This window comes from Geotrypetes seraphini, chromosome 5 (genome assembly GCF_902459505.1).
Source record: "Geotrypetes seraphini chromosome 5, aGeoSer1.1, whole genome shotgun sequence".
Classification (NCBI taxonomy): Eukaryota; Metazoa; Chordata; class Amphibia; order Gymnophiona; family Dermophiidae; genus Geotrypetes; species Geotrypetes seraphini.
In genome coordinates, this window is record NC_047088.1 from 239,584,234 (window position 1) to 239,596,791 (window position 12,558).

At 42.2% G+C, this 12,558-nt stretch overlaps 1 protein-coding gene across 5 annotated transcripts in view; it reads right to left on the reverse strand.

The window, feature by feature from the left end:
* The window catches only part of SLC35F5 (solute carrier family 35 member F5), a 141,935-nt gene that overhangs the window by 109,314 nt on the left and 20,063 nt on the right, over positions 1–12,558 (reverse strand). For all 5 annotated transcript variants that reach the window (XM_033944446.1, XM_033944448.1, XM_033944445.1 and 2 more), the window contains 3 exons: positions 7,129–7,272; positions 5,760–5,822; positions 2,599–2,683 (listed from right to left, as the gene is read on the reverse strand). In XM_033944446.1, coding sequence (XP_033800337.1) covers positions 2,599–2,683; positions 5,760–5,822; positions 7,129–7,272 — 292 coding nt within the window. The remainder of the gene's footprint in view (positions 1–2,598; positions 2,684–5,759; positions 5,823–7,128; positions 7,273–12,558) is intronic.

Sequence of the window (12,558 nt, forward strand, 5' to 3'; positions counted from 1 at the left end):
TTTTACATGGTGTAAATCAGACAGAAGCTCTCAGGAAAGGTGTTTTTTCTAAAGGAGGTTGCAGTGGAGTTCCTGATTTTTCTTTGGAGTAATATCCTTTGTCAAGGCCCTTGATGTCTGTTTCCCTTGTATACAGACTGGAATAGCAACCTATTAGTTAAAGCAGCAGGTTAAAAACCAGGAAAGCTACAGTTCAGATTCTGAAGACATTCCTTGTGACCTGAAACAAGTAAAATTTATCCTCTGTTGCCTCAGATACAACTTAGACCTTTATCTACTAAATTTGCAATAATCACTTTGTTTTATTGAGCAGCAAAATTCACTAACCTACAGCATTTCAGTACTGTCGGTTAGTGAATTCCACAGCAAATTTTCTGCATTACTGAAACAAGGCTTACAATCTAAGTTTGTACTTGAGGCAACGGAGGAAACTTGATCAAGAGCATTTAAACCTTGGCTTTCTTGGATCTCAGCGAGATGCTCTAACCATTTCAATAAGCTCCCTTTTCTCCCTGGACCAAACCATTGGATGGATAGTGGTAAGGGGAACAGCTTTCCCTCTGCTCTGCACCCATTTTAAAATTTTAGCCACAAGCACCACCTCTGTTTCAAAAATTACATAAGTGCTCCTCCCAGCAGAACCATCTGATGTATACTGGGGATCTCCATGTGAGCAGGAACCACCCCTTAGTCACTCCTTCCCTAGTGGCTTAATTTTCAAATATGGCACACCATTTTTATTTATCTGGTTTTTCAGTCCGTCCTACCAAAGGAGCTCAGAACGGGTTACAAATCAGGTACTCAAGCATTTTCCCTCTCTGCCCTGGCAGGCTCACAGTCTATCTAATGTATTTGGGGTAGGGGAGGATTAAGTGACTTGCCCAGGGTTACAAGGAGCAGAGCAGGATTTGAACCCACAACCTCAGGGTGCTGAGGCTGTAGCTCTAACCACTATGCCACTGAGCTTGACTCCTCATGGCAATCCTGCAAGACTACTGAAGGCTCAGTTGCCACCATTTTTTAAAAGATCATTAGAACAGAATGATCTAGGATTACTCTTGCCCCCCACCAGACCCCTATGGAAAGTTAGTATGTGTCGGGATGAGCGTGTTTTTAGAAACAAGGGCAGAACCTTAAAAGAAGATTTTTTAAAAATTACATGTTTCCTAATTCATGGAGGATATATTGCTCACCACTACTCCATCAACAATTTGGTCTGGGCATGGGGTCTTTTTTGTGCAGCAGATAGGCTCCCTGGGAAACAATTCCATCTCTGAAGAGGCGTTAACATTGCAAACTCTATTATTTCTAAAATGTTCAATGCATGCAGTGTTATTAATATTGTATAATAAATGAGCTGCTTTGCATGCATAGCAGCTCATAGTTTTAAACATATTGGTCTGAATTATTTGAATCAAAATGCATTGGAAAATGAACGTTCTTGCCTATTAACACACATTAGCTAATAACAGAGCTTAGAAAATAAAATTCTTTAGATCATAAGGACTCCAAGACTAGACATTACTTTTTTATCTGAATGTAACTTGCCTTTTACTACCAATGAGAAGGTATGTGCTAAATTTAAATAAATATGGCTATAGTACCAATAAATATGGCTATAGTACCATGTCATCCCTATATGTGGGAGAACCAGCCCTGCTAAACTTTTGGATAATTTCTTGTAGGGGTTTCTTGTTCTTTCATCTTTGATCATAATGTATAAGAGCGACCGCTGAAAAGTTCTCAGCCCAACCAAGAAGAAAATGATGTGGAGCCATGAAACTTACAAGTTATTCCACAATTTTCTTGACACTTTTCGTTTCAGTTAACCCTAATATAAATAATATAAATCCTGGACATTGCCAGGTTCTTCTAAATTATAAATCACATTGAATGTCTCCTGGGGAATATTAGCAATCCATAAATACTAATGTAATGAATATGTGCAAAACAAATTATATTACATCTAGTTGCCCTTTTACTGCTAGGGTAAAATGGTGGAATTTCTTTTTTTTTTTTGCACGAATGGTCACACACTAATTTTGCCATAAGTGCATGGCTATTATAACAGTCTAGCGCAAGTTCTTACCTCCACACATTTTATAGGCAGTAAGGGCTCATGAACTAATCGTCTACAGCAGGGGTGTCCAACTTTTTGTCTTCCCTGGGCCGCACTGGCTGAAAAAAAATTTTCTGGGGCCGCGCAAACGCTGCAGCAAGACAGAGGAGGGAGCCGTCAATACGGTAAAAACCCAGGGGCAGCAGAGGAAAACAATGCTTGACCGGAGCCACACAAAATACTTCACAGGGCCGCAGATTGGACACCCCTGGTCTAGAGCAAGAAATATAGCTGTGCTAACCAACTAGCACAGTACATGACCATTCTCCGACCCTAGTGAGCATGCACATCCCAGAATTACCACAGGACACCTCAGTGCACCCTGTCGTATGTCATTTTTTGCTGCAGTAGGCACACATTAGTGCTTACTGCAGCTTTGTAAAAGGGCCTCTTAATATCAAAACCCAAAGCATGCAAGAACTGATGACAATCCTAAGTTGTTCTAACATTTACATTAGCATATTGGCATCTATACTCACGTTTTTCCATATCATTATTATTAATGCTACCACATTTTTCACTCGGCAAATCGTGAAACTTTACAGGAACATAGAGAGGCTCGCTCTGTGAAACGAAGTATGACATATGCAAGACAGACATTCATATAGAGGATATATCAAGTTGTACATTCATTCAGGCTCACATCAATGAAATAAAAATACTGTAAGTTTATTTATGCAATTTTCCAAAAATAAAATATCATCTAGTATCCATAACCTTAAAAAACAACATAGTGCATTTCTGCTCTCAAAATATGCCAGATACCTTCTTCTTACCCAACCTCACCCCAAATCAATTTACAAAACTTTATAGAAACACCCTCTATTCAAACTTCTCGAAGTTCAAAATCAAAAGTTATTAAAAAGTATTATAAGCCACTATTTTTGATTAACCAACTTTTATAAACAACCCAAACTTTATGAAATCGTACTAAAGTGTTTCGATAATTCTCAGTCAATTTAGAAATCAAATAAATGTATTCCATTTTCTTTTAAACTAATGTGACTAATTGGTAGTTTCCGTTTCCAAAATGTTGCCACTGTTATACGACAAGCAGTAAAAACGTGTAGCCAGTTTATGTCTCTTGTTTAAATCCTGATACTCTGAAGCTAAGCATTCAGTTTTTCTCTACTATTCAATTGAGATAACCAACTGTTGCACCTCAAAATGCTTATACAAATATTCTGGTACAGGACCACCAAATATGTTGGAAGCCTCCTCACTGGCCATAAATTCCTCTAAAATAAACCAGACTCATTTTCATAGATACATAGAAGTCACTCAGGGATATAATACATCTTCTATCCCTTTTCTATAAGATTGCTAGCAATAGTAGTGCTAAGAAGGTACTTATATATACATTCACACATTTTTAGACCTTAGGTCGTATTCAATTCCTTTTCCTAGGTGGTAACATAGGGATCAATTTGTAACGATTGTAAGAATAATGAACCATAGAGAAGAGAGATTTCGCCCCATCCCACTCCATTATGGAAGGCTATTTCCAACATTTGCTTTCTGGAGACACAAATATTGACCAGCCTTATAGGTTATTGCTTATAAAAAAATTAAAATACCTCTGGTGTAAATCAAATTTCTGTTTCAATACTGCAAACAGGAGCATTGCCCTATCTTCCTACAACTGGCCAAGTGAACATAACTCATAAGTAATTCAGCTCTTGGATAAGAAGTCTGAACAGCCAGGTGTAAAACCATATGCTACACTTATAGGAATTTGCAAAATAAGTATACTCAAACAGAATTTTTTTTTTCATATCCCATATCAATTTTCCAGTACAACTTTAATCAATGAATTTACTGGGCTCATTTTGCTGTGGAGCTCCTGATGCGATAACCATGGTAATTTCCAGAATGGGATGTCACCTACTAAAAGTTGTTTTAAGTGGAGCCAAGCTTTGTCTGACCCAGATTGCCAAGCTGCCACCCCCTATAACAGGCAACCCCGTTCCTCACAGTTCAGCTGGTTTGTATAAAATAGATCTCTGAACCTATGGAAGATTCTTATGCCAAATATATGCAAAAGCTTTTTTGCTCAGACTTCAGAGAAAAAAAAAAAGTTTTAGGAAATGCAGTAAGAAGAGCCATAAATATGTACAATAATTTGGAAAGTACAGTGGTACCTTGGATTACGAGCATAATCCGTTCCAGGAGCATGCTCGTAATCCAAAATGCTCGTTTATCAAAGCGAGTTTCCCCATAGGAAATAATGGAAACTCGCTTTGATATGTTCCCACTCTCCGAGGCCAATGGCGCTGCTCTACCCCCCCCCCCCCCCCACGAGAACCGGCATTGCTCCCCCCGAAGGCCCCCCTGCGATCGGGCACCCTCCCCACCCCCGTGATCCGGCACCCCCCCCATGATCGGGCACCCCTCCGTCGCAATCGGGCACCCCCCACCACTTCTTACTGTCATCTGGGCACCGGCATGTCCTGTGTGTTGGTGCCGGTGCCCGAAGATCGATCTCCTCTTCTTGCTGGGCCTTGAGCATCTGCGCATGCTCAAGGCCTGCAAGTTCACGTTCTCTCTGAGAGAGCGTGAACTCGCAGGCCTTGAGCATGTGCAGATGCTCAAGGCCCAGCAAGAAGAGGAGGCCGATCTTCGAGCACTGGCACCAACACACAGGACATGCCGCGGCACGCTCGGTTTCCGAGGAGCCAATTTTGCGAATGTTTTGCTCGTCTTGCAAAACACTCGCAAACTGGTGCACTCGTAAACCGAGGTACTACTGTATAGCCATCTTTAGAGCATGCACGTTCCCTAATCAGCTAATGTGTAGACTCTCCCATCTGTCCAATTCACTAAACAATTATTTTAGAAGAGGTAAGTAATTAGGTTCATATAACTGCTCCAGCTGTGCTGCAATATTGACCCCTAAGTACCTTATACATTTAGAAGTCCATTTTGAGGGAAATTTTCCTTTAAGGAGTCTACCATAGACTGAGCCAAATTCACATTTAAAATTTCTGACTTATTCACATTTGCCTTAATCTCGAGATCTCCTTAAATTCATGCAGGATCTATAAAATGTTTGGCAGAGAGGTCCCAGGATTTGTTATCATCAACAATAAATAATACCTGACACTCCTTCTTAGAGACACACTTGGCAAGCCAAAGTTCTATAGATACAGCAAACAGCAGGGCAATAACGTACAACCCTGACACGTTCCCTTAAACAATTCAAATACCTCTGAATATTCCCCATTGATATTTAAAGTTGCTGAGGGTTGTTTATACTGTATAATACCTGTATCCAATTACACCTGCCAGTAATGCTCATCTTTGTCACCTCTCACAAAATAGTTTTGTTTCCTTTTCAGGTTTAATAAACAACAAAATTCTGATCCCCAGGTCAAGAATACATAGATTTCTATAAGATGATATTCAATGTACTGTACTATTTAACCCACTTATCCTCCATTGCTCCAGGTACAAAAACTTAAATTGTGAGCCTATTTAGGATACAGAAAGTACCTGCATATAATATATGTAAACTGTTTGACCGTACCAACAGAAAGGTGGTATACAAATCCTATTAACCACTGTCAAATAGGAAGGTAACCAATAGTGGTGCAACAGAGTGGTAGGACACAAAAGCTACTTTAAGCCTAGTTTAACTTACCAAAGAACTATGTATGGTGTTGTCTGTAGTGCAAGCAGCAAAGTAACCTTCTGGGTCTGCAAACTAAATGCACATAATAGGAATTAAATTACAATTTAACCAAACCTTCACACAAATAGTTCAAATACCTGATGTAAGTAAAACAAGAATAAGTGAAAACCTGCATTAGTTTTATTAAAAATGAAGATTGCAAATTTGTGTTTAAATCTGTATAGCTTTAGGTAACTATTTCATCCTCAAAGTTCCAGAGCAGAAACACTACAGATGTCATGTGCTTACACTACATGATGCATTAACTATAAACACAGAAAGAAAGTCTGGCTAGTTAATCCAGAACTGCAAAGAGATGAGTAATGTTCATTCCAAATACAAATTTATTATACCTAGAAAAGTGGAAATTACCAGAAGCGTTTTTTGTCGAGGCCAACATGTCAATTTTGCAGTAGGACTTTTATTATTTATAATAAAATAAAGGTCACAAATGCTGCTATGCAATAAAACAAAACCCCATTATCAGCCTTCTACTTGCAAAGGATTTTTTTTGTTGCTAAAAGGCTGAGCAGGAATATGGGATTGTAAAATCAACTTAATCTCAAAGAATGGAAATCCTCAAACCCGTTATGAGTAAATGTTAGCCCAACCAGTAACGCATGTTTTAAAAGACCACTTTACTGTTTTCTTATTCTTTGTGACTTTGCAGAGCTGCATGCGTCTGGTAGCACTATAAAAATAATTAATAGTAGTAGTACACAAGCCTTGACAGACTACCACAGAGGGAAAAGAAGATCAAAAGCACAGCTGGTAGCCCAAGAGTATCAACACTAGGGACTAGATTCACTAAGCTCACCTTTGTTGGGCGACCAATTCACTACATCTCCTCATGCAAATTAATACGATCAGAGGCACAGATCACTGCGGAGCGATCCAGACGCATGTGTAGACCATCTTCTTTGCCTGTAGATGCTGTCTGCACATGCACTGGCTCTCCGCACAAGCGAGGTCAAACTAGTTTTCCTTGGTTCTTTTCTTTGCTCTATTAAGTAAATATTTCATCCACCTAGTAGCTTAATAGTTGGTACACTACACATTTCAAACCACTTTCTATAGATCAGGGGTGTCCAACCTTTTGGCTTCCCTGGGCCGCATTGGCCGAAAAAAATGTTTCTGGGGCTACACAAACGTGCAAACCATGCAACAAGACAGAGGAGGGAGCCGGTAAGATGGTAAACACCCGGGGGCAGCAGAGGAAAACACTGCATCGCCTACGACCGGGGCCACACAAAATACTTCACGGGGCCGCAGGTTGGACACCCCTGCTATAGATGAACACTTTGAAGCACTTCTGCCAATATTAAACCAAGACACTTACAAAAGTTGCAGGATTTCCTCGAAGCCCTCGTGTGCACTGCTGCCTCCATGGTTTCCAAACAATGAATCCCAAAAGGTACAGTACAAACATAGACGTTTTTGCAAAGGTACTGAAAAATGGTTTATTATACTCCTGAAATATATACTGAAAGCAAAACAGGAACAAAAGCATTACTAAATAATTTTATACAGCAACCAGCTCATCTTCCTAAATGCACTGGGGTCCTTTTAAAAAGCTACTGTAAGAATTAACGCATGCCATTTTACTGCCACCCCAAAAAATAGCCTTAAAATGATCTACCTTTATAGAATTTGCACTTAGGGACCGATTCTCTAACCGTGCATCCTGATTTTAGGCAGTGTAAATGTCCTACTGCTGTCTGGCAGTCAACTGAGACACATTTTTAGAAAAAATGTTGCCAAGGAAGGACGCCTGTGAGGAAGGCATCTGTGGTGCTTCTACGGCGGTGCACAGGTACGCTTAAGCATGCCCAAGGCGGGGTATGGGTGTGGTTTCGCCTAGAAGTGACCTTGGGTGGGTTTAAGTATGGGTACATGTCTGCATAGACAGGAGACAGATGCCTTAAATGTAGGTCTGCAAAATGCTAGCTTACATTTCAGGTGTCTGTCCGGGGGTGCAAACCTATTTCTGAATAGGATGCCGCTACGTGATTGACACATGATCGGTGGCCGCTTCTTAGGCGGCTGCCAATACCAGTATTCTATAGAGAATCAGACCCTTAACGAGCATCATCCCATTAACTAACTGTATTCCTTAACAAGGTGTCTTAACTGCTACCATACTATAATTTGTACATTAAAAATAAGGTTGGAATGGGTTGTAGAATGAGTCTTCTAGGTCAATGTTTCTCAACTCAGTCCTAGAGTACCCCCTTGTCAGTCAGGTTTTCAGGATATCCACAATGAATATGCATAAATTTGATTTGCATACACTGCCTCCATTATATGCAAACTTCTTTCATGCATATTCATTGTGGATATCCTGAAAACCTGACTGACAAGGGGGTACTCCAGGACCGAGTTGAAAAACACTGTTCTAGGTAACACAGCTTTAGCTATAAATATGTCAAATAAAGAAAAGTTTATATCCCTTCAAGCATTACCTGCTGTGCAGTAACAAAACGTTCTCTGTAGTAAATGAATGGCAAAATCGTGAGATTATAAATCATATCAGCCTTATTTAGGGGAATGCTTCCAAAAAGCACAGTTACTTAGCGTAACAGGTGTTATCCAGGGACAGCAGGCAGCTATTCTCACATATGGGTGACGTCATCCGATGGAGCCTTGATGCGGACGCCTCACAAACAGACTTGCTTGAAGAAACTAGAAGTTTCGAGTCGCCCGCACCGCGCATGCGCGAGTGCCTTCCCGCCCAGTGCACAGGGCGTGTCTCCTCAGTTCAGATAGCTAGCAGAGAAGCCAACCAGGGGAGGTGGGTGGGTTGTGAGAATAGCTGCCTGCTGTCCTTGGATAACACCTGTTACGGTAAGTAACTGTGCTTTATCCCAGGAGAAGCAGGCAGGTATTCTCACATATGGGTGACCTCCAAGCTAACCAGAATGGAATGGTGGGAGTGTTGGCAACTTAGGAGAATAAATTTTGTAATACTGTTTGGCCAAACTGTCCATCCCGTCTGGAGAAAGTATCCAGACAATAGTGAGAAGTGAAGGTATGAACCGAGGACCAAGTAGCATCCTTTCAAATCTCCTCAATCGGTGTCGATCTGAGGAAAGCTACAGAAGCTGCCATTGCTCTGACTTTAAGGGCTGTGACTTTACTGTGAAGTGGTAATCCAGCCTGGGCATAGCAGAAAGAGATACAAGCTGCCATCCAATTAGAGATGGTGCGTTTAGAAATTGGATGTCCCAACTTATTTGGATCAAAAGAGACAAAAAGTTGAGGAGCAGTTTGGTGTGGTTTGGTGTGTTCCAAGTAGAAGGCCAAAGCACGTTTACAGTCCAGAGTATGAAGAGCTGATTCTCCAGGGTGAGAATGAGGCTTTGGAAAAAACACTGGAAGTACGATAGATTGGTTAAGATGGAATTCTGAGACCACTTTAGGTAGGAATTTCGGATGAGTACGAAGAACCACCTTGTCATGATGGAACACAGTGAATGGTGGATCAGTAACCAAAGCTTGTAGCTCACTGACTCGTCGAGCAAGAGCAATGAGAAACACCACTTTCCAAGTGAGATACTTCAAATGAGCCTTATCAATTGGTTCAAATGGAGGCTTCATGAGTTGAGAAAGGACAACATTGCGGTCCCAAACCACAGGAGGCGGTTTGAGAGGAAGTTTAATATTGAAAAGTCCTTTCATGAATCTGGAAACCACCGGATGAGCAGAGAGAGGTTTCCATTCAATAGGCTGATGAAAAGCTGCAATTGCACTGAGATGTACTCAAATGGATGTAGACTTGAGTCCAGAGTTGGATAGGTGCAAAAGATAATCCAAAACAGATGATAAGGAGGAATGTTGAGGCTCCTTATAATGAGAGAAACACCATGCAGAAAATCTAGTCCATTTTTGGTGGTAGCATTGTCTAGTTGTAAGCTTTCGAGAAGCTTCTAAAATATCTCTTATAGATTGAGAAAACTGAAGAGGAGTTATGTTGAAAGGTACCAGGCTGTCAGGTGTAGAGACTGCAGGTTGGGATGAAGCAGAGATCCTTGACTCTGTGTAAGCAGAGAAGGAAAAACTGGAAGAAGGTATGGTTCCCTGCTGCTGAGTTGAAGTAGAAGGGAGTACCATGGTTGTCTTGGCCACCGAGGAGCAATGAGAATCATGGTGGCATGATCATTCTTCAATTTGACTAGAGCCTTGAGAATGAGAGGGAATGGAGGAAATGCGTAGAGGAATAGATTCGTCCATTGTAGGAGAAAAGCATCTGTCTCGAGGCGGTGAGGAGAGTATATCCTGGAGCAGAACTGAGGCAGTTTGAAGTTGTGGGGAACTGCAAAGAGGTCTATCTGAGGCATTCCCCACTGTGAGAAAATGTAATGAAGAGACGAGGAATGGAGAGTCCATTCGTGAGGCTGCAGGAGACGACTCAAGTTGTCCGCCAAGGAATTCTGAGCTTCCTGAATGTAAACAGCTTTGAGGAAGGTGTTGTGACGGATCGCCCAGTCCCACACCTCCAGAGCTTCCTGACAAAGGGAGGCAGACCCTGTCCCTCCTTGTTTGTTGACATAATACATGGCGACTTGGTTGTCCGTCCGAACGAGGACTACTGTGTCGTGAAGCAGATGTTGAAAAGCATGGAGAGCTTTGAGGATCGCTCTGAGTTCCAACTGATTGATATGACACTGATGATCCGTACTGGTCCAGAGGCCTTGAGTACGGAGACCATCGAGATGAGCGCCCCAAGTGTAGGTGGAAGAGTCTGTCGCACTGATTAAAGAACACATCGATGAACATCTGGAAAGAAACGAACTTTTGAAAACAACCCAACATGGTTTCTGCAGGGGGAGATCGTGCCTAACGAACTTATTGCACTTCTTCGAAGGAATTAACAAACGGATGGACAGAGGAGACCCCATAGACATCATATACCTTGATTTCCAAAAAGCCTTTGACAAGGTGCCTCACGAACGTCTACTCCGGAAACTGAAGAACCATGGAGTGGACGGAGACGTACATAGATGGATCAGAAACTGGTTGGCGGGTAGGAAACAGAGGGTAGGGGTGAAGGGCCACTACTCGGACTGGATGGGGGTCACGAGTGGTGTTCTGCAGGGCTCAGTGCTAGGGCCGCTGCTATTTAATATATTCATAAATGATCTAGAAACAGGCACGAAGTGTGAGATAATAAAATTTGCGGACGATACAAAACTATTTAGTGGAGCTGGGACTAAAGAGGAATGCGAAGAATTGCAAAGGGACTTGAACAAATTGGGGGAATGGGCGGCGAGATGGCAGATGAAGTTCAACGTTGAGAAATGTAAAGTATTGCATGTTGGAAACAGAAACCCGAGGTACAACTATACGATGGGAGGGATATTATTGAATGAGAGCAACCAAGAAAGGGACTTGGGGGTAATGGTGGACATGACAATGAAGCCGACGGCACAGTGCGCAACAGCCGCTAAGAAAGCAAATAGAATGCTAGGCATAATCAAGAAGGGTATTACAACAAGGACAAAAGAAGTTATCCTGCCATTGTATCGGGCGATGGTGCGCCCGCATCTGGAATACTGCGTCCAATATTGGTCTCCGTACCTTAGGAAGGATATGGCGTTACTCGAGAGGGTTCAGAGGAGAGCGACACGCTTGATAAAAGGGATGGAAAACCTCTCATACGCTGAGAGATTGGAGAAACTGGGTCTCTTTTCCCTGGAGAAGAGGAGACTTAGAGGGGATATGATAGAGACTTATAAAATCATGAAGGGCATAGAGAGAGTAGAGAAGGACAGATTCTTCAAACTTTCGAAAAATAAAAGAACAAGAGGACACTTGGAAAAGTTGAAAGGGGACAGATTTAAAACGAATGCTAGGAAGTTCTTCTTTACCCAACGAGTGGTGGACACCTGGAATGCGCTTCCAGAGGGAGTAATAGGGCAGAGTACAGTACAGGGGTTTAAGAAAGGATTGGACAATTTCCTGCTGGAAAAGGGGATAGAGGGGTATAAATAGAGGATTACTGCACAGGTCCTGGACCTGTTGGGCCGCCGCGTGAGCGGACTGCTGGGCATGATGGACCTCAGGTCTGACCCAGCAGAGGCATTGCTTATGTTCTTATGTAAGGACTTTCTGATGAGGGGGCGTTTGAAAAAGCAAGCCTCTGGAAAGATTGGAAGAGAACATCCACCAACGGAGAGACTGCTTCAAGGAAGGAGTGACTGTAATGTGTTGAGAAAGAGGATCGCAAGCCTGCGTCCATTGAGAAGCCAGGCTCCACTGAGGAATTCTGAGGTGAAGTCTGGCAAAAGGAGTCACGTGTACTGTGGAGGCCATGTGACCCAGAAGCACCATCATGTGTCTCGCTGAGATGGAAGAGCGGGAAGACACGGTGAGACAGAGTTGAAGAAGAGCTTCCGGGCGTTGTTGATGAAGGAATGCTCCGAGTTGGACAGTGTCCAGAACAGCTCCAATGAATTGTAGATTCTGAGAGGGTTGAAGTTGAGATTTGGGAAAGTTGATTTTGAATCCCAAACTTTGTAGGAACCAGGTAGTCTATTGGGTCGCTACAATAACCCCTTGAGATGTGGAATCTTTGATGAGCCAGTCGTCTAGGTATGGAAAAACCTGGAGACCACAATTTCTTAGAGCTGCGACTACCACTACCAGGCACTTGGTGAACACTCTGGGAGATGAAGCCAGGCCGAAGGGTAGAACTCTGTATTGAAAATGCAGATTCCCCACCCAAAATCTGAGATATTGACGGGAATATGAGTGTAGGCCTCCTTGAGAT